Source organism: Dipteris shenzhenensis, chromosome 2, assembly GCF_047967505.1.
Source record: "Dipteris shenzhenensis isolate YYH24624 ecotype China chromosome 2, Dip_SZ_1.0, whole genome shotgun sequence".
Taxonomy (NCBI): domain Eukaryota; kingdom Viridiplantae; phylum Streptophyta; class Polypodiopsida; order Gleicheniales; family Dipteridaceae; genus Dipteris; species Dipteris shenzhenensis.
The window spans coordinates 58,395,503-58,417,859 of record NC_141597.1 but is presented as its reverse complement, the minus strand read 5'-3'; the positions used below and the strand labels follow the sequence as shown (position 1 = coordinate 58,417,859).

Sequence of the window (22,357 nt, the reverse complement as noted above, 5' to 3'; positions counted from 1 at the left end):
TTGCAATCTTTGTTGTTTTGGACATTGCATATACTTGCTTGTGAAGGTGAAGAGCACCGGCCCTTAGCATAACTTTTTTACGCAGCCTTTTCTTTGGCTCGCATGTGCTGTTTGCCATGGCTGTTAGAGACTCTGATCTTTCAGTACTCTTTGCTGTTGTCTTGTTGCAGCAAGTAGTCTCCTAGGAGAGTGAAGCAACTGTGCACTGAAGATGCTGTAATGAGACGTCTCCTGCTTGGCTTGTGATCCATGAGTTTTTTGCTCTAGAAAATTTTAGTGTATGGAGACTGCTGTCTGTGGTATTTCAAAATATGTGAACCTTGTCTTTTCTCAGAAGAATGGTTAGACAACCAACCTTTGAGTGTTAAACTACCTCATGCACTCGGTGTCAACCCTGCTGTTTGAGGATGATATAAAGCTAAAGGATCAAGAAACTACTTTCCTTATGAAGGGGACGACTCCTATTTGAACTTTTATTCTACAAGTCATTTTGAAGACTGTGTTTCCCCTCTTGTGTAGAGAGAATATTCACATTGTATTAGCACTCAAGTTTGCCTACTAGCTGCTTTCTTTCATGTTGCTCACTGGATGTTATGTGACCATGTAATAGTTTTAGTACGATGGCTATTGAAGTATCAACCTATTCTAGGAGGATCAGAAAGTAATTCTTTGAAAGCTGTTTTGACTTGTCTGAAGTTGTAATGCACAAATTAGGTTAATAATTCCCGGTGTATGAGTCTCCATGAAAGCTGTATTGACTGGTCTGAAGTTGTAGTACACAAATTAGGTTAATAATTCCCGGTTTATGAGTCTCCTTTATAACACCTAAATTATTTTAGCACAGAATCAACAAATTCATCGGTTTGTGCAATTCCTGTAACTATGCAGGTTTTATCCGTGAAAGCGAAAGATGAAAGCTTGCAACGCTGGTTCTTGGAGATGGTTGCCCAGGTATGGAATTGTGGTAAATGACAGACCCTTGTTTTGCCTCAAATACATTGGCAGTACTTCAAAGTTGAGTGAACAACTTGATAAATATAATAAGGATAGACTATAACATAGGAGGAACTTATACATAGCTAACAAACAAAAATGGAGATGATCCAAAGAGAGAACTTAGACAGGCACAATATGGAAGGGAGATTTGTAAAAGTACATCAATATAGATGGTGAAGAATGTAAGCACATTATTAAAAGCAAGGCAAGTCTTGCAAACGGTTTTAAGAAGAGAGGAATACTGAGCTCTAGAGTCTTAAAATTTGATTTTGTTAAAAACTACTTGTTTCAAGGGTCTGGGATCCTTATTGTGCGGGTCAGCCCCTTGCTTTTCGTGCGTTTGAGACTCCATGAGCAGGGGTTTGTAAGAACTATACCGTAGCAGGTATGCCTATCCATGATACTGTAAAAGGTGCTTGGAGGCCACGTTTTGTAAAAATCATTCACGATGCTCATAAGTCTTGCAAGAACCCTCCTAACCTTTCTCCTATATTTTCTCCCCTAGGAAAAATAACCTTTTGTATTAAAACTCAATAACACGATACAGAGTCATTTATTCATGATGCGCTTAGTGGGGATGTCATAGTAACTACTTGCGTGATGGAGTGTATGATTTTCAACCTTATGAGTGACTATCGTGAGATTGAAACTGCATGTTTTCGGATTCATCTAGATATATTCATGATGCACTCACAAGAAAGGAAAGTATGGCTACCTTGCTCACTGCCTATGGTAACCTGGCATCAAGCTTCATTAAAGAGCATGGCTAAGATTGGAGCAAGTATCAGACACCATGAGTAACTGAGTTAGGAGTTTTGCTTGAAGGTCTTTATTGTTAGATCATGAATAGTATGAAGTGAACACACCCTTGGAGCACTTTTCTCGCCCAAACTGAACCCCAACTCAACCGTGACCATGGGTCGGAATTGCCTCCACTAGCCAGCCTAAACTAGGCCAGCAATCAGTCTAGAATCTTTTCTCTACTCCTCTCTTGGGGTGGGAACACCCTCAAAGAAGCCCTCTCTCACTATGAGATGCCATAACTTTAACAAGAAGTTAAAGGGCTAGTTACATGAGGAGGTGGAGAAACTATGAGGATGTGAAGAACCGGACTTCTCAAGAATGCAAATGTGTGCAATGCCTGCATAATTTGAATGCCAATCGGCCCTCTATTGGGGTAAGAGCACCCTTGTGAGAGTACTTGTTTCTCTTTTGGACCTACATGCAAGGTGGGAGAGAGATGGTAGATGAATGCAGGTCAATAGAGAATGCTACGAGAGATTCACAACGAAGGGTGCTACCCTTTGATTAATGTCCCTTGAGATCACTCAAGTTCCATCTTCCCATTCAGACCTACCCTTAACCTATGACCCAGTACCATTCAATCACTCTAATGCACCCTCCCCTTTCCTCTTGCCCTTAGGACCTAGACATGTGGGTGCACATCTTTATTAATAAAATAAGTGTTACATGTCCAAATTTGATGCCGTGTGAAGCAGTGGCTCCAGCTTGATTAGCCCTATCTACTCAGATGATCCAACAATTTGGTTGGTGTCCACCATGAGTCAATTACGTGTTACACCATTGGCATATAATATATAATAATGTTCTTCTATATACTAGTCACGGATTAGTGATTTCTCTTGTCATGACACTCCCTCTTGCTTGAATGGGCAGAAGTCCTCTTCTACATCCTCTGTTGTCTCCTTCTCTTGCATACGCTTTCTCCATTACTTTTGCATTTGCATTGTCTCTTCATAATCTGCAAATCGTCTTCTCTTGATAGTACAAAATCTCTTCTGAATCAGAACTTAAATTTCATCTTCAAGTTCTGGTTTCTCTTGATGCTGAATCTTCAAAATGCAGAAGTATCACTGCAATGCCTCTTCATTATCTCTTCATGCTCAGAATCCTCTTCCGAATCCATGTTGCTGAAATTCCTTCAGAATAACATGCTCAAGAAGCTGAAACATATTCTCAACAAACTGGTAAGTATTAAAAAGGTTCTTACCCAAATGTGTTATTGAACTAGGTAGACCTTGGCCATAGATGATTTTGTGATGGAGAATTGCTTAGTGTATAGAAACTATAGATCATCACTCTCTTTTTTTCCAACTCTTCTATTTCTGCCCTATTCATCCTATGAGACTCTCTACATGGAGGAGAAGATTCTTTATTCTCTATCCATTCTCCATATTGAATATATATCTACTCTCTATCCAATTCACAAATCCATACACCAATGTTGACTGAATGGATAGCATTTCCTTTGGTTTTGTGTGGAGTGCAGATTCCTGAGATGAGGAGGTAGAAGCTTCACCCTCCTGCTTGGATGCTTTACCTTTCCCTTTTACAAAATCGGTCTTGGCAATTTTGGCTAATAGAGTAGGACATTTATGCAATGGGTGCCTTGGCTTATGTTTCTTACATCCGAAACATTTATCCTCCTTAATCAGCCTCTTCTTCTCTACAATAGCTTTCTCCTTTCCTTTGTTGAAGGGTTTACGAGGATTTAATTTCCTCTCAGCAATCTTGGCTGATTAAGTGAGGTTTCTAAGGGTGGTTGGGTTGAACATTTTAACCTCATACTTCACTTTTGGACGTAGGGCTGCTCAACACTTCTTTCTTCCATCATCCTCACTCTTCTTAGGTAATTCTAAAGAGAGTTTCCAAAACATGGCTGTAAATTCAACGTTATTCTCGTTATCAAATTGCCTAAACCTTTCCCAACGGAAGGTCAATTCTTCTTCATGCCTCGGAGGCATGAAAGTGGCCTTCAACTGCTCTACAAACTTGGACCATTGGAGAATAGGCTCTTTTCCCGTTTGTAATAAAGACCACCACATCAAAGCATCCTTTTGTGGATGCAATGTGGCAAGAGCAAGCTTCTCGTGATTGGTCTTATCTTGATGGGCAAACTATAGCTCAAAATGGCGAATCAAATGAAGGATTTTATCGTCTCTCTTGCTCCATCATATTTTGGGGATTCTATTCTCTTGGGGTTGGAATTTGGCTCTCTCCGAGGGGGTTCTTAAATCTTCATCCCCAAAATTCAGGACTCTCTTAGTCCTTAATTTTGTCATAATGGATTGTTCAATCATATTGCTAAGCTCACAAACCAACTTATCAATGGGAGACTCCTCTCTTGTTGGAAAGGTCACCTCCCCATCTGTAAGCCCCCAAATGAGGAGAGCGTGGGGGAGGGAGACCTAGGGCAGGATGTGCCCAAGAGAGAAGAAAGAGAGGGGGCTGCCACATGGGCAGCACCTCACATCAAAGACCATGGAAAATACCCAGAGCTAGGATGGATCTGCAGCAGCAAAAGGCGAAGCAGTTAAAACAGACTGGAGGGGAAATAAAACAACTAAGGCTTCACGTCAACGACGGAAATTCAAACTGTCCACCGCTCTCCCTTGTCCACAGCTCTCCCTCTCTCTCTCTCTCTGATCATACATTAGGGCCCAGGACAAATTGTCGGGCTGGACCCCCCCGAAGGTCTTTATTACTTTCAGAAAAAAAAAACTGTTACAAAAGTTCAGCAGGAAGCTGTCTCGTAAGTCTCTCCCTCTTCATACGTGAAAAGAAATCCTTCTTTACAAGGGCTTCAAACCCCATTCAAATTGGCAACATGCCACTTGTCTACAATCTAGACTAACTCTTATTACAAGCCACTTAGGGCCATTCTGGAGTCTTCAAAGCTCTCGGTCACACGAACCGCTTCCTAGGTGCTTGTCAGGCTCCCACTTCGCTTAGGAAAAATAATCCTTGCCAGTACCTGCAACAATTAATTAAAGCGCACCACCATGGTACCCATTAATTGTTAGCGCTTTGCATGCAAATAACACACTGTGGACTAATCCTAGTCACGGTGGGCGTCCCCACTGAACACATGTGCACATCTAAACAAATATATATATATATATATATAAATATATATATATTTTCTCTGGTTGACCGGAGTCAACACTCTTGATTATAATTAAAGAGCTTCGACCCAAGGTCAGGGCGCCTTAATTATAGCCAAGTCTCTCCAACCGAGGTTGGCACATCTTGGTTAACCGGGGTTAACCCCTCTTGGCGCATGCCAAGTCTTGTTGACCGAAGTCAACGCTCTCTGACCATAGTCAGGTTTACTTGACTAGAGTCAAGTATCTTTGACCGTAGTCAATCCTTTGACCATTAAAATAACTCTTTGACCGTAATTAACACATAAAACTCTTTAATTATGATCAAATAAATGGTCAACTGTACTTTGACTTAGGATATTTACATTTGGTGACATCCCCTCGGCTTCTATTCAGTTGACCTCAACTGAAAAGCTTCCTTGTAAACATCCAAAAGCTGTGGATGATCGGATAACATGTCTTCGTCCATCCACTTGGCATCTAATGCCGTATAATTCTTGAATTTTACAAGATACCTGTAAAATTCTTTACCCTGAGGGCCTTTACGTACAATATGGTACACAATTTGCTCTGGCTGAAGGACTTCCTCCAGCTCATCCACTTCTGGTGGATCTTCTGATACTGGTTCTGTAGGCTCTGGTCCCTGAAATTTCTTTAGAAGACTCACATGGAATGCATTGTGAATCCTCCAATGCTCTGGCAATGCTAATCTGTATGCAACCTCATTTATTCTTTCTGTAACCCTGAAAGGGCCATAGTATCTGGGAGATAACTTTGCATACACTTTCTGTTTGCCTTTAAACTTGCGGAGCCTAGCTTTTTCAAACTTTAAAAGTACCCAGTCCCCTTCCTTGAGATCCAACTGTCTCCTATGTTTATCTGCAGCCCTTTTATGTTTCTCTTGAGACCTTTCAATTGCTGTCCGGACTTGGCTGTAAGCTGTCTGGAGGTCTCTTACAAACTGATCAGCTGCAAATATTTCATCTTTAGTCCTCAATATAGGTGGCAAAATCACCTTCCCATATATGACTTCAAAAGGGGCTTTCCCTGTAGAGCTATGTACTGTATTATTGTAAGCAAACTCTACTAACGGTAGGTACTTTTCCCAGTCTGAACTTTGGTCACCCACGTAGCATTTCAGCATATCCAAAATGGTAGAATTTGCTACTTCACTTTGACCATCTGTCTGGGGATGGAAAGAAGAAGAAAAATTCAGATTCGTCCCCATGTTATCAAATAAAGCTCTCCAGAATAGACTGGTCATTCTGGGATCTCGATCACTAACAATGGACTTAGGCATACCATGATGTTTAAAGATCTGTGCCATGAACAGCTTAGCCATATGATCTGCCTTTATGGTTTTGCGAACCGGAATGAAATGAGCTTGCTTGCTGAATCTATCAATGATAGTCCAAATCCCATCATTCCCTGACTTTGATCTCGGCAAATCAAAAATAAAGTCCATTGTAATATTTTCCCATGGTGCCTGAGGCACGGGAAGAGGCATAAGTAGGCCAGGTGCCTTCTGTCTATCATACTTCATTTTCTGACACGTAAGGCATTCAGTAACAAACTGATGTATATCTTTCCGCATTCCTGGCCAAAAGAAATACCTCTCTAGTGCTAGAGTTGTTGCTGTAATTCCTCTGTGTCCAGCATAGGGAGGTGCATGGCATTCCCCCAAAATCTTTTTTCTCATCTCCTGGGTGATGCATAGGCAATCATCTTTCATTAAATACCCATCTTTCAGGGAATAGTGACTGGTGGATTGCCCTTCTTGCATCTGCTGTAAAATTTCACCAAAATCAGAATCATGAGCATATTGTTCCCTCATGCCTTCCAGGTCCTGATGATAAGCAATAGTGACATTATTGACCTGGGGTCTTCGGGACAAGGCATCTGCCACTCTGTTCCGAATTCCTGGAGTATGGACAATCTGAAAATGATACATTGACAGCATGTTTGCCCATTTCATATGCTTCTCTGAAAGCTTGGTCTGAGTCAAAAAGTACTTCAGACTTTGGTGATCTGTTTTGACAGTAAAATCTGCACCCAAAAGATAATGTTTCCATGTATGGATGGCATGAATTACAGCCAATAACTCTTTCTCATAGATTCCTAAATATCTTTCCGCATCCCGAAGTCGTCTGCTTTCATAGGCTACTGCATGACCATTCTGATGCAATGCAGCCCCAACACATTCTCCACAAGCATCGCAATCCACATCAAAAGACTGATACAGATCCGGAACTACCAGAATGGGCTCTGTAGTCAACTTTTCCTTGAGTGTATTGAATGCTTTCTTCTGGGATAATCCCCATGTGAAAGCTGCATTTTTCTTAGTGAGGTCATGTAATGGAGCTGCGATATCAGCAAAGTGTCTGATAAATCTTCTGTAGTAAGAACACAAGCCTAAAAAGCTTCGAACTTCATGCACAGTTTTCAGCTCTGGCCATTCCTGAATGGCACGGATCTTCGCTGGATCCATTTGTATCCCATTCTTGGATATTATATGCCCCAGATAGTGGATTTCTTCTAGGAAGAATTCACTTTTCTTGCTGTTAGCATAGAGCTGATGATTTCTCAGCTCTTGAAACACTATAGCAAGATGTTCTCTGTGGTCTTCCTCTGTCTTAGAAAAAACTAAGATATCATCAAAGAAAGTACCCGTAAAATGCCTGTACTTCCGGAAGATGCGATCCATCATTCTATTGAATGTGGCTGGAGCATTTGTCAATCCAAAAGGCATCACTAAGTATTCATACAACCCGAATGTTGTGCGGAATGCTGTCTTATGCACATCCTGAGGCTGTATCCTCACTTGGTGGTAGCCACTCTTTAAGTCTATCCTGCTGAAAACTGAAGCTCCATTTAGCTGATCCAAGACATCATCAATACGCGGAATAGGGAATCTATTCTTGATGGTCATTTTGTTCAGTGCGCGATAATCGACGCACATACGGAATGAACCATCTTTCTTCTGTACTAACAGTACAGAGGAACAAAAAGGAGACGAGCTGGGCTGAATCAAGCCTTTGGACAGCAAGTCCTGTACCTGAGCCATAATCTCCTCTCTCTGAGTCGCACTGACTCTATTAGGGGGTCTGTTTGGTGGCTCACTACCAGGCATTAACTCTATCTGATGATCTTCTGGTCTCTCTGGGGGTAGCTCCCCTGGCAAAACATCAGAAAAGCAATCTTTAAAGTTTACCAGAAACTGAAACCTATCTTTGTCTGCATCATTCATTTCAGCATGCATATCATTCTCTTTTTCTTTTACAAAAACCATGTACGCAGAAATTGCAGACTTTATTGCTTTACCGCATGAAACATCAGATACAATGGGGATAGTGTCCCCTTTATTCCTGGCAATTACACGCTGATTTTTCCCCCTATGTACAAATTCCAGCACTCTTTCAGGAAGAGTCAACTTCACTGCCTTGCGGTGAAACCAAGGCATCCCCAAAACTACATCATAATGTTTCAGTGGAGAAATGAAGAAGTCTTCCTGATCCACATAACTCTGAATATGAAGACGGAGCTTCCCTATCAAGGGAGTAACTGGCACAGGATTCCCACAAAACATTTGATCGGCATCCAAAGCCCTGCCTAGCTCTTCCGTCTTTATTCCCAGCCTCAGGGCTAGATCCTCTGATATGAAATTATCAGTAGCCCCTGGATCAAATAAAATCAGCGCTTGCTGGTCTCTAACTTTGCCCCATGATAGCAGCAATTCTTGTTCTTCTGGGTTCAAAGCATGACCCAGTATATCAGGAATACCCCCCGCCATTGGCTTTTGCGGTCCCCGTGGCTTCTCTGCCTCTTTTCCCTTCGATGATGAAGGCTTTTCTGGGCACTGGGCAGCCACATGCCCCTCTTTACCGCACCTGAAGCATTTCCCATCTCTACGGAATTCCGCTATCTGTTCAGGGGTAAATAGAGATTTGCCCTTATAGGTCTTCGAGAACTGAGTACCCCTCGGCTTCTGAGGCTGAAACCCTTTCTTTTCAGCCTTAGGGGACTCTTTCTTTTCTGATTTTTGAAAATCAGTTTTCTTTTTATCAGCACGTCCTGCATGCAAGGATGGCACTGTAGATGGATCTTGTAGCGGCACAAGACTCGCTACTGAGGCTGAATGCATAAGATCTTGAATATTCTTTGCCCCCAAAGCATTTACTACTGCCTGAATTCTTGGAGTGAGACCTGCTCTGTACTTCCTCATCTGGGTACCTTTGGAGATCTTTTTGAACGGTGCAACCTGCAAATAAGCATCCCAGAACTTTTGGTTGTACCCATCCACTGTATCTCCTGCATCCATGTGCAAGCTGTCCCAGTCTTGAAGAACATGGTCTCTAAACTGTTTAGGCATGAACTGTTGGTAGAAGGCTTTCTTGAAGCCCTTCCACTTTCTTGGGGCTGATCCATCTGTGGTCAGTGCACTCCACCATGCACTAGCCGTTGCTGTTAAATGTAGGCTGACCATTCTTAACTTGGAGGATTCTGAAAATTTCTCAGTACCGAATGCAGCATCAAACTGTCTGATAAACTGCAATGCTTTGTCTGTATGACCATACTGTCCATTGTAGGTCATAAACTTAACAGATTTTCCTCCCTCTTTAAATTCCCTGGTCGCTTTGGAAGATTTTCTCTTCCCAGACTTCTCGTGTTTCCTTCTTTTCCTGGATGGTTTATCTGATAAGGAAGAAGAAGACATAGAAGTCGAACTCGAGGTAGACGGTGATGGACTAGGAGATCGGTGATGACGCCTCGATCTCTTTTTACTATGGGACCGTCTCCTATGAGATCTATGAGATCTCTCTCTCTCAGACTGTACACGAGAGTGTGCCTCTGGCATTGGCACGTCATATACTGGATTAGGCATAGCCTCTGCTGGAAACAAATGCTGAGCCCTGGGATCCCTTTTAAGATTTTCCAGTTCTTGTATACGAGTGCGTACCATTTGTTCAAATTCTTGTTGAGATTGTGGCACATTCCTCTGTCTTGGATGCACATCCCTATCTTGAGAATCCCACTGGATAGGTGATTGATCCATATTCTGAGATCTGCAGATTTTTCTCACACTGTGCAAGTAACTAATGCACACTACCTTTGCTTTTCCAACAGAAAAGGTACCTCAACAAGAGGTGTTTTGCATTCACAATCTACGCCAGTACGGGCTGTCAGTTCAAGGCATGTACCCATACAACTGTCAAAGCATTATCAACTATGTTGCCCTTTTCTGGCTGCTGCAGATGGCTTCAAAAGGCATCTGTTTTTCCCTCTTTTTACTGCTCAAAGGCATGCATACTCCTTTTTCTGCAAAGCTCTGTTTTCCCTGCTTTTCTCTGGTTTTCTACTACTTTTCTGACAGTAAAAGTCTGACAGGCAGGAGAAAATTGATAGCCAAAACTGTCTCTGCAACTGTCTCTTTTTTTTTTTTTTTTTTTTTTGGTGAAAACAGTAACCAGATGAAGTAACTGCTAGTTAGTCTAACCAGACTAACTGGTTCTGGTTACACCAACCAAACTGATCTGGTTAGGCCAGATTAACTGGACCAGAGTTGAACTAGCTAGATACTGGTTCAGCTAACCAGAGTGTACCCGGGTTAACTTAACCACGGGTCTGCCAGGCTGGCTGCCACGTCAGCATCTTGCAAGACCTCTGCCACGTGTCTGCCTAGGTGGCACCCTGGCCACGTCAGCACAGCCAAAGGTTTCAAACCTTGGCTATGCAGGAAATCATCGCGCGTCGCGCCTGCGCCTTGATGACCATCGATCTAAGCCTTCACGAAGATTCGCTGAAGGTCTTCGTCAGCATCTCTGTTAGACAGCGGAATAGCTCACCGCGCATTGCCTTCACAAAGTCTTCAAGGATCTGCACGAATTCCTTTGGGCATACCATCCAGCGACCTCCCTGATACTCCTTCGCCAATTTAGAGACCAAGAATCACCAGAATCGCTCCCATCTGCGCTTACTCTCCGTCAGGGGTATCACGCAGCCGTCTGCTCATTGATTCGTGGTCACGGAACCTCTTTCATTGCTATTGGCAATTCAGCAGTTGCTTAGCCTATGAGCGCTGGCGTCGAGCACACGCACTGCGCCTTGTGTGCCAGCGTGACGGTGTCACCAGCCCAGTCAGCGTGACGGTGCACTTCCGACACCCCTTTGCTCCTGCTCACAATAGCTTCGCTGCCCATGCGATGGCCTGCGGTTCTTTTCTCTTGATCGCTCCCACCATGGAAGGTAGGGAGATCCTAACGCTCTGATACCAATAAAACAGACTGGAGGGGAAATAAAACAACTAAGGCTTCACGTCAACGACGGAAATTCAAACTGTCCACCGCTCTCCCTTGTCCACAGCTCTCCCTCTCTCTCTCTCTCTGATCATACATTAGGGCCCAGGACAAATTGTCGGGCTGGACCCCCCCGAAGGTCTTTATTACTTTCAGAAAAAAAAAACTGTTACAAAAGTTCAGCAGGAAGCTGTCTCGTAAGTCTCTCCCTCTTCATACGTGAAAAGAAATCCTTCTTTACAAGGGCTTCAAACCCCATTCAAATTGGCAACATGCCACTTGTCTACAATCTAGACTAACTCTTATTACAAGCCACTTAGGGCCATTCTGGAGTCTTCAAAGCTCTCGGTCACACGAACCGCTTCCTAGGTGCTTGTCAGGCTCCCACTTCGCTTAGGAAAAATAATCCTTGCCAGTACCTGCAACAATTAATTAAAGCGCACCACCATGGTACCCATTAATTGTTAGCGCTTTGCATGCAAATAACACACTGTGGACTAATCCTAGTCACGGTGGGCGTCCCCACTGAACACATGTGCACATCTAAACAAATATATATATATATATATATAAATATATATATATTTTCTCTGGTTGACCGGAGTCAACACTCTTGATTATAATTAAAGAGCTTCGACCCAAGGTCAGGGCGCCTTAATTATAGCCAAGTCTCTCCAACCGAGGTTGGCACATCTTGGTTAACCGGGGTTAACCCCTCTTGGCGCATGCCAAGTCTTGTTGACCGAAGTCAACGCTCTCTGACCATAGTCAGGTTTACTTGACTAGAGTCAAGTATCTTTGACCGTAGTCAATCCTTTGACCATTAAAATAACTCTTTGACCGTAATTAACACATATAAAACTCTTTAATTATGATCAAATAAATGGTCAACTGTACTTTGACTTAGGATATTTACATTTGGTGACAGCAGTAGCCAGCACAAGGGACCCAGAATAGGAGGCGATCACATGGCGCTGACATCTGCAAGGTGTACGGCTCTGTACACTGCTGGAGAAGAGCCTGGCAGAGGCGCAATAATGGCAGGATGTGCAGGATGGATAAGCGCAAATGTGGAGCAGGTTTTGGGACTGTTTGGAGGCCTTGGTTTAGGGCTGGAGAGTGGGCACCCAGGTGTCCAGAAGCAGCAGCAAGGAGGGCTGCAAGGGACTGACCCTGGGGGGCATATTTATAGCCCACACAGGTTGGCCAGGCAGGCTTATATAGGGCTGGGCCCTTGCCTAGATTGGAGGGCCAAAGGCCCTAGAAGTGTGGGGCCAAAAGCCCTGGGTTGTGAACCCTTAAAGGGCTGGACCAGCCACGGTCTGGTCGGCCAGATTAAGGCAGGCTGGTCGGTTTTTTTGACAGGCCCCTAGGCCTATAAAAGGAGAGGCTTGATGCCTCACAATATATCCAGCAGCCAGCAGTTCCAGGGCAGAAAGGAGCAGCAAGAAGCCTACTCTCTGGGCCTATCTACAGGAGGTGAGAGAGTGCAACAGGTGCTGCAGACTTAGCTCTAGGGAGAGGCTGGACCTTGCTGTCTTCTAGGGCAGCAAGGTGCTGAGATCATCATACCTTCTGGAGCAGCCATTCACAAGCAGGTTGGAGTAGTGGAACAGGGATCTGTGTGCTGCAAACAAAGCTTGGCAGGGGCTGCCCACCTAGGCTGATTCACAGGCAGTAAGGTGGAGAAGAACACACTGGACGGAAAGTCTACTTACGCTTGAGGTGGAGCATGCAGGCTCGAGTCTAGAGATAGCCGGCAGATAGAAGAAGGACCTTGTGGTTAGATCAGAGGACCACACCATTGGTGGAACTCTGGATCTATCTCTCTTGTATTGTGTCCATAGTTTTTGGATGGAAATATATAAGTTTTGGTGTCTTCTATATCTGGCTGGTTCATTGTCTATTGATGAGTCTGCACGTCTAATCTATGTGATGCACATTAAGTAAAGAAGTTTGTGATTCCACACCTACACCACACTGTGTGAGCTCCTGGGCATTACTATAAGTCTTCCGCTATGTGTATCCTCTGTTGGGTCATTTCTAACATGGTATTAGAGCCCAAGTAGGAGGCTCACAGTTGTGGGAGCCTGAAGGCAGGGACCTTGCTGAGGGATGGCCCTGATTCAGAAGCTCTTGGGAATCGACTTCCACGACTGGAGGATTTCGCCCTTGTGAGAAGGAGGGTGACTCAGGTTCAGTCAGGTGCGTTTAAAGTTTGCGGTTCAGGTTATCTGGAGATGTACTTTTGTTGCAGACCTTGCCAAAGGAAGGACGGGTTGAAATAGACCCTCAGAGCATGGTGCCTGGAAGACTCCGGGTTATTCACTCATTATGAGGGGGATAATTGGAAGATCATAGAGGCTGGGTTGCTCGAGTTCGAAGGCGGGAACGTGACTGAAGGAGGTGGTGCCAGGAGGTGCTACCAAAGATGGACCTGTGTACCAGGATGGTGTGCGGAAGCGGAACCAGATCCGGTGGAGCAGGAGCCACTGGATGAAAAGCCAGGAAAAGATTTTGACATTGAAGTGTTCCAGAGGACTACGACCAACGAGTTATTGGAGCATCCTCATTGACGTGTTGGCATTGGGTCGAGATGTGTCGGTGAGAGGGGATGTTGGAAAGGTCACCTCCCCATTTGTAAGCCCCCAAATGAGGAGAGCATGGGGGAGGGAAACCTAGGGCAGGATGTGCCCAAGAGAAAAGAAAGAGAGGGGGCTGCCACATGGGCAGCACCTCACATCAAAGGCCATGGAAAGTACCCAGAGCTAGGATGGATCTGCAGCAGCAAAAGGCGAAGTAGTAGCCAGCACAAGGGACCTAGAATAGGAGGCGATCACATGGCATTGACATCTGCAGGGTGTACGGCTTTGTACACTAATGGAGAAGAGCCTGGCAGAGGCGCAATGATGGCAGGATGTGCAGGATGGATAAGCGCAGATGTGGAGCAGGTTTTGGGACTGTTTGGAGGCCCTGGTTTAGGGCTGGAGAGTGGGCACCTAGGTGTCCAGAAGCAGCAGCAAGGAGGGCTGCAAGGGACTGACCATAGGGGCCATATTTATAGCCCACACAGGTTGGCCACGTAGGCTTATATAGGGCTGGGCCCTTGCCTAGATGGGAGGGCCAAAGGCCCTAGAAGTATATTGATGAGTCTGCACATCTAATCTATGTGACGCACATTAAGTAAAGAAGTTTGTGATTCCACACCCCACACGCACACTGTGTGAGCTCCTGGGCATTACTATAAGTCTTCCATTGTGCGTACCCTCTGTTGGGTAATTTCTAACATCTCTCCCTCTTGCACGTGGATTATAATCCATGTGTACGGGGTTTTGAGTTAAGGCGTAAATTCAGCGCCTTGCTCTTGGATGGACTTGTTTCTCCTATCATTTTAAAAGGAAAACTCCCAATCATGAGGTTCTTGTAGGAGAGACAAAGGTAATTCTATCATGGATTATCATACTCAAGATGTGCGTAACTCTTATCTAAACTATCCTCTTCAGGAGGAGGTGATGGTTTTCTCTCCCTATCCCCTCTTGGTAGTGGAGGAGAAAGGACAAGTGCATCTCCCTTCCCCTTCCATTCTTTCCTTTCAGTAATACAAGGGAGAAAAAACCTTGCTGTAATTTCAGAAAAGGGGTTTATTTTGCAGCAAAAAGTCGTGTTAGAGAGTTGGTGGTACTTATCCGACTCCCGCTTCGCTTGTGTCAAAAAATCACTTTAAATGACATCTTCTTCCTTCTCTTTTGGGCTCTTCTTCTTGTCTTTCTGCTGTAAACTAGTACACTCAGTTTGGACTACTTGTTTTGAGTGGATTGAAGCTCTAAACACACTAAAATCACCCCTTAAAATCTTATTCCAATCAGACTTCCCGTCGGGGAGAACAGGGGGTTCTCTTTTCCTCACAGTTTAAGGGTAAAACAATATGCTAGCCAGATATGCTGCCCACAGGTAGTCCATATGCTTCCCCAAGTGGCAGCCCGTCCATGGCTCCATGAAGGGCCAATGTGTAACAGTCCAATGTGGAATCTCTCACATAGCAGGCTGCATGAAGTGCCCACATGGCACATGCATCAGCCCATCATCTAAATAAAAATATGGATCTACAAATGTCAAGCCCTGATGTCCTCCTCATATATGGGCTTACGTGTGGGACATTGGCATTTCTACTTATTTGTCCGAAATAAGTTAATCTCAATTGGACAATCAGCAATCATGACAAGGCCACAAAAAGGGAGCAGGACTAGAAGGGGAGATTCCTCATCAGTGTTCTTAGTATAGAACTCCTCATCAGTATATAATTAGCTTTGCAGAGGAATCCCATCCGTCTCGGGATCTAACACTCTCTCAACCTACTAGCTTAGCAATCTTGGGGCAGTTATTGCTTGCAAGCTCCTAGCATGGATCTTTTCCCTCTGGCTGCTCAGACAAAGGAGCTCACCTGGTCATCTCTTGGTGTTCACTTTAAAAGAACTCATCCAGCAACTGGAAATCCGGCTGGAGGGTTTTTTCTTCTGGTTCCTTTCATGATGTTTCTAGGAAGAAGATGTATCCTATTGTGCTGTTACATCGTGTTTGTGCTGAATCTGGTCTCTAGTAGATGGTAACTAGACTTAGATTTTAGACTATGACTGTCAGCTGGAAATGAATGAAAGTGGTGAAAGCAGTATGAATAGACATGCGTGGACAGATGAGATTGAAAGTGTAGTGGCTTAACTCGTAGTATCTCTTTTATAACAGTTCAATCTTCACTCGAAAAACAAATCCAAATGAACTCAAGAGCCACTCTCTATGTAGAACATGGATGTGAAATACAGCAATATGCCATGATAGGAGCACATTTTTCAACAAATTGGAGTTAAAATATATGTTGCAAGTTCTTTTACAAAATATATTGTACTTGGTTATCGTAGTCGTTTAAAGAGATTCATGTAGTACATGAAGGGGCACACATCCCACATCTTACTTTGCTCTTTGTAGGTACGTTCATTGGATTACAAAGAAGCTTTGAAAACAGGAAGAAATGTGCAACACATGATATCTGCTCTACGGGAGGTTGAGCAGTTTCATCAGGTAATGGCTTCTTTGATCCTATTCTTTCTTTATCCTTCCTGTCAGACAACGCTAGAATTACCATATGCTTAGCTGTTTACGATTGTAAACTACTCTGTAATTTATCAAATAGAAAAGACCTATTATTTATTCAATTGTATGAATCATATTGTGACCTCTTTCAAGCTGACTTATATCAAAGATAGGCTGACATTAAATTCTGAATGTTTCTTCATTTTTACTTCTTGTAGATAGAAGGAAGCTTACAATTAAAGCAACATCTGTCTGAGACTAGGGGCCATCTACGAGAAATGATCCAAGCACTAAGTGTGCAAGAAAGCATGCTTGCGACAATATCAGTGGTATTGCTTTATTCTTTCTTTGAGTTTGATGCATGATTGCAATTGACAGAACACTAGAATGCAATAAGGACTCTGCACAAGAATAGTAAAGTTGACTTTTTCTTGTGTACGTAGTAACTGATGGAATAGGTCGGCTGACAGATGTTTAATAATAATGTTTCGCCCTTTCAAAAGACCTGCTTAAGGAACAACAAAGTGCAACTTGGAAGTGATAAATAATAGAAAACATATCCATGAGCAAAGACCAAGATGTTGGAATATGGAAAAAGAACTAGAACTAGAAACTGGAAATGAAATGACAAGATTGAAAGACAAGAAATACCTTGAGAAGAGTGTAGACAAGACACAAGCTAGACTTATAGATTACAATGATGTGACCCATTGAATATATGGGCCAAAGTACAAGACATAAAGCAAGAGTGCTTATGGGATAATTGTAGAAGTGCCACATGGCACACACTCAAGACATAAAGACTAGACTTAGACTTAGACTTAGACTTAGACAAATGTAGACTAGGAAATAGTACACTTAGTGTACACTTATCTCCAACACCCTCCTTAAGTGGACACTAGGAGTAAGACAGAAAGACAAGACTAGAAGACAGACATAAAGACTGATAGGCTGAGAGACAAGATAGAAAACATGACAGACAAAAGATCCTGAGACACCCCTCCTCAAGTGATATCCTCATATGGGTCCACGAGGGTAGGGACAAGATGGATCTAAAACACAGTCAGATTGATAGACAAATAGACAGACAGACAAGACTAGATAGACAGAAGACTGACTGTAGACAAACAGAAAGACCAAGGCACTAGAACCCCTTGACCTACATCATCGGTGCTCAAGGTGGTAGACAAGACATAGAAGTAATCAGAAAGCCCATTTCTCATCATGTGAGGAAGGAACAACAGGATCAGCTGATGGAAATGTTGCAGCAACATGGGCTGAGGTAGATGCAGGAGCTGATGTAGAGGTTTTGAGTAGCAGTCCCTCTCCCGGTGATTATCACGGCCACAAATGGTGCATGGATGAGCCTTGAAACAGTCCTTCTCCACATGATTAGTTTTGCCACAATGGGTGCAAGGCTTTCTTACCTTAGAACTTCATTTCTTTGCTAAAAATGCAGTGTCAGTTACCTTTCGTTGTTGAGTTCTTTCTTCCTCTTGGAGAGCATTGATGATACCCTCAAGAGAAGGATTATTTTGATACTTGAAGGTAGTGACAAGAGTAGCATAGGAGTCAGGTAAGCTTTTGAGAAGCACAGCAATAGCAATATCTTCGGAGATGGGAGACTTGACTGACGCAAGCTGAACCATAAGACTGCGAAGATAATTGACATGAGAGGCTATAGTAGCTCCTTCCTCCATATGTAGATCAAAGAATGAGATCATAAGTGCAATCTTAGAGTTTTTAGATCGGGCTCCAAAACGGGTATCCAAAGTGATCCATGCTTGAGGAGCAGACTGTATGTCAGAGATGTGATGAATGTAATCATCTCCAAGGCCGAGCAATATGATAGCATAGGCTTTGTCGTTCTTGGCAGTGACAACTTGCTCAGATGGACCTTCGGGAGCAACACGGTGAACAATGTCCCAAAGACCTTCTTTCATAAGATGGCACTTGATTTTGATTTGCCAAGTATGAAAGTTGGACCCATTGAATTTGTCGATAGATATGAGAGACTGAGAGGAAGATGCCATGTGGGAAGGTCTTACCTCTTGCTAGGATGCAAGGGCAGTGTCTATTCCCTTACAATATTGCAGAAATAAATGAGAGGAAGAGATCCCAGAAGCCGGTTCTCTCACTACTTTGTCAGGGCCATAGCATATGACAGCCCATCGAAGCAGGAGGAACCAGCAAAAAAGGAGAGATTGTTCAGCAAACTGAAAGAGGCAAAAGCTCAGTACCTTAATCCCGGGCAAAAGTAGAAGTGTAAAAAGAGCGCAGTCGAGGAGGTCGAACAGATGGAGCTGGAGAAGTCGGCCTTTGCAAGTACAGATTCCGTACAGTCATACGGACTGTACAGACAGCAGAGTACGCAGTACGGGCGGCGGAGTACGTACGGGCGGCGAAGTACGGACGTCGTACGAAATACGGGCGGCGTACGGACAGCGGACGGCGTACGGATAGCAGGACTGTGCAGATCTGGCGTGACAGCAGGTGAGTGACAGCAGGACTGCGCAGATCTGGCGCTCAGATCTGTGGCTGAACTGCGCAGATCTGGAGCGCAGATCTGAAGCGGGATACACACAGATCTGGCGTACACACAGATCTGGAATACACACAGATCTGGCGCACAGATCTGGAGCGCAATGACGGGGCAGATAGAGGGGAAAATGTGAAGAGGGAGAAATCTGAGAAGAGGGGCAGATCTGCAGCGGGGGAGAGATCTGAGAAGAGGAAGACTGAGGGGAGAGAAGAGGGATCAACCTAGCTGTGATACCATGTTGGAATATGGAAAAAGAACTAGAACTAGAAACTGGAAATGAAATGACAAGACTGAAAGACAAGAAATACCTTGAGAAGAGTGTAGACAAGACACAAGCTAGACTTATAGATTACAATGATGTGACCCATTGAATATATGGGCCAAAGTACAAGACATAAAGCAAGAGTGCTTATGGGATAATTGTAGAAGTGTCACATGGCACACAATCAAGACATAAAGACTAGACTTCGACTTAGACTTAGACTTAGACAAATGTAGACTAGGAAATAGTACACTTAGTGTGCACTTATCTCGAACACAAGAATTATCCCCTTTTGGAGTGACACACATCTTGGGATTGTCAAGGGGAGGAGCTCAGTACAAATGCCAAGTGCTTCTTACAATAATTTCCATGTTGCACTGATTGCAAATTGCTCAAACGTGAGTGAGAAATACAACATTGCTCACCACATACACACTTTATTTTTTTTGGGTGAAATTTTTTGAGACTTTATATTACTGAGTAACTATCCCAAAAAGTGATGTGCCAAAGTATAGGGGTGGTGAGTTGTAAGAGCAAATGGCGCATCATGGCAGCCCAAGGTTCCCTGCATGAGTTGCAACATCATTTTTCCCTTATGGGCAAGAATATGCACATGAATGTTATGAATATTCAGACCCCCATGCATCTTTGGCGAACATAGATGCTGCACTGAAAGCAATCTCAAACTTTTTTTGCCATGTTTTGAGCGCCAGAAGGTTTCCATAACTGTGGACATAAAAGATATAAGATCCCCCTTGCTAAACATAATCAAAGGCAAGTAGAACTGAATATATGCCAGCAAAATTGATTGAACAATTCGTAGCCTGACATGCAATGGCCAAGTTGCTAATTTTCAGTATTCAAGCTTTTTCTTCAGTTTTGCGAGTATCCAGAAAAATAATCCTCAGCTTGCAGAAAGGGTTTGCACATTGAGTGGGCGCAAAGGAATGATGAAATTCAGAGGCGAAGACCCTATAATGGGCAAAAAAAAGCGGCTGATGGCAACCCAAAAAGGAGCATCAAATGCACTTATCTGGTTGCCAGAAAATCCTGAGAGGCGCAAGGCTAGGGGTAGATGGAGTAGAAGGGGTGTAAGAGCCCCTCTTGAAAAGGTAGGGTTGGAAGAGGATGAAGAACAGCCTAAAAATGGGATGGCACAGGCCCAGAAATGAGCTGAGATCCAACCAAAGCGGCTCAAAAGGGAAGGGGATAGGAGGAAAGGGGCGACCAGGAAGAGAAGGGAGAAGGAGGGGAAGAGAGGCAGGAAGGGGGGGATATTACTGCTACTTAGCGCTAGTAAAAATTATGTCAAGAATGTACAGGGAAATCAAATATAATGCAGATGCCAGTAGTGTGACACCATGGATATGGAATGCTCAACATTACTCACATTCCAGAAAGATTTGGGAAAATCTTCACCACACCTTCCCAAGGATATGCCTCTTTTTCTTTCTATGAGAGGTGCTGAAGAAAATCAGTTAAAGTGCTCAATCTTAGGTCAAGCCACCTTCAGCAGCAGATTCATACATGCAAGAGTGACATCCCCATGCCACCAGATGGGCTATGCGGGTGCACATTACAAGTAGCTCATATTTTATTCAGTGTGCTCTAGACACCCATTCAATAGCAAAGCTTCACATTGTGTGTGTGTGTGTGTAATGAAGGGGAAAAAGAGGCCAAGTTAGAGGCCCTTTAGGTGGAAAATGTGGAGGGACTATCTCACTCACTCTCTCTCTCTCTCTCTTCCCTACTCCCTCTCAATCTCTCCCTCTCTTTCCTACCTCATTCTCTCTCCTACCCCTTTTCCCATCCCTCTTCCCCTCTCTCTCTCTCCCTTCTGCTCCTCTATTCCCCTTTCTCCAAATCCATCCCTACCCCCTTCTCTACATTGGTATCAGAGCCCCAACTGTGGCACCTTTGCTTCCACTTTCATCTTCACTAAATTCCCAACAGCTGCTACGCCAATGCCAACGACTTAATGCTTACACATGCGTTCAACCAACGTCAAACCTTGAACGCCGTCAAAACAGAGCAGAGCAACCCCAAGCAGTCACGAACAACAGCCAGGCTTGGATCATCGTTCGTCACGATCACGAACCAGGCTTGGATTATCGTTCGTCACGATCACGAACAATAGAGCTATTCGGTCGCTCAGGCCCTCAGTCCGTTAGCCGCCATAGCCTCCCATCCACTTCCGTCAACATACGCCCAATACTATGCTTGTGCATGCCTCTTATGCCATAAACAACTACTGGCAGCGGGTAGGAGGTTCTTGCTATTTCGATGGAGCACTCGTGTCCCTACTCCCCCGTCGTCCCTGCTTGCCTTAGCCAGCCAGCATCCCTGCTTCACTGTCGTCCCTGTTTCTCAGCCAGCCATGCCATGCGCCACATCTCACCCCGCCCCATCAGCTATGTCAACACCTCTAGGGCATCTAGATGTCTCTGTAGTCCCTTTGCCGAAGATGATAGGAGGACTATGTCATCCGCATATAGTAGAATCTGTATCATCAAGTTTGCTAGTGGTGCTCCCTCGCCTCCTAGGTGGTCTATGAAAGATGTAATCTCATCAATGTAGAGCCCAAAGAGAGTCGGTGAGAGAGGGCATCCCTGCTTTACTCCGATCGCGCTCTCAACCCAGTCTAATAGGCCTCCTGGGACACGAACTCTTCTTCTAACGGACTCATATAGGCTTACCACTCCCCAGATCAGAACCTCTGGAATCTGCATATCTTGTAGTCTCTTGATCATGCGGGATCCCGGGCCTTGCCTCCTCAATCATAGCCCTCAAGGTGAAGATGTGGTCTAGAGTGGAGTGCTGTCTTTGGAAACTTGCTTGCCCTAGAGCACGCTGCCCATGTGCCTCTGTATGGCTGTTGATCTCCCTCTCTAGTATCGATCCATAGATCTTGGCCAACGTGTGGCTAATCATGAGAGTGCGATAGTTCCCAGTATCCATGGGGTTGCCTGCCTTGTGTATTGGTACTATGGTGGTGGTACTCCATGAGGGTGGGAAGCCGTGACATGGCGTGGTTGAACATCTGTGCGAGTACCGGAGCCAAAACCTCCTGTCCATGATCAAAATGCTCAGTCCGTAGTCCCTCATGGTCCTGTGCTCTCTGGTTATGAAGCTGGCTGAGTGCAGCCTGCACATTCTGTGCAGTGAACAAGTGGCAAGTGGTGGGCCGGGCCCGGCATAGTGGACATATCAGGTGGTGCCTGCATCGGGACATCATAAAGAGAGCATGCATAAGTGTGCCAAACACCTGGGTCTG

General features: G+C 44.3%; 1 protein-coding gene across 5 annotated transcripts in view; it reads left to right on the top strand.

Annotated features, from left to right (window-relative positions):
- The window catches only part of LOC147905051 (uncharacterized), a 154,076-nt gene that overhangs the window by 17,101 nt on the left and 114,618 nt on the right, over positions 1-22,357 (top strand). For 4 of the 5 annotated variants that reach the window (XM_087389688.1, XM_087389697.1, XM_087389679.1 and 1 more), the window contains exons 7-9: positions 889-951; positions 16,175-16,267; positions 16,498-16,608. In XM_087389688.1, the coding sequence (XP_087245814.1) occupies positions 889-951; positions 16,175-16,267; positions 16,498-16,608 (267 nt within the window). The remainder of the gene's footprint in view (positions 1-888; positions 952-16,174; positions 16,268-16,497; positions 16,609-22,357) is intronic. The other variant, XM_087389712.1, reaches the window with a different exon arrangement.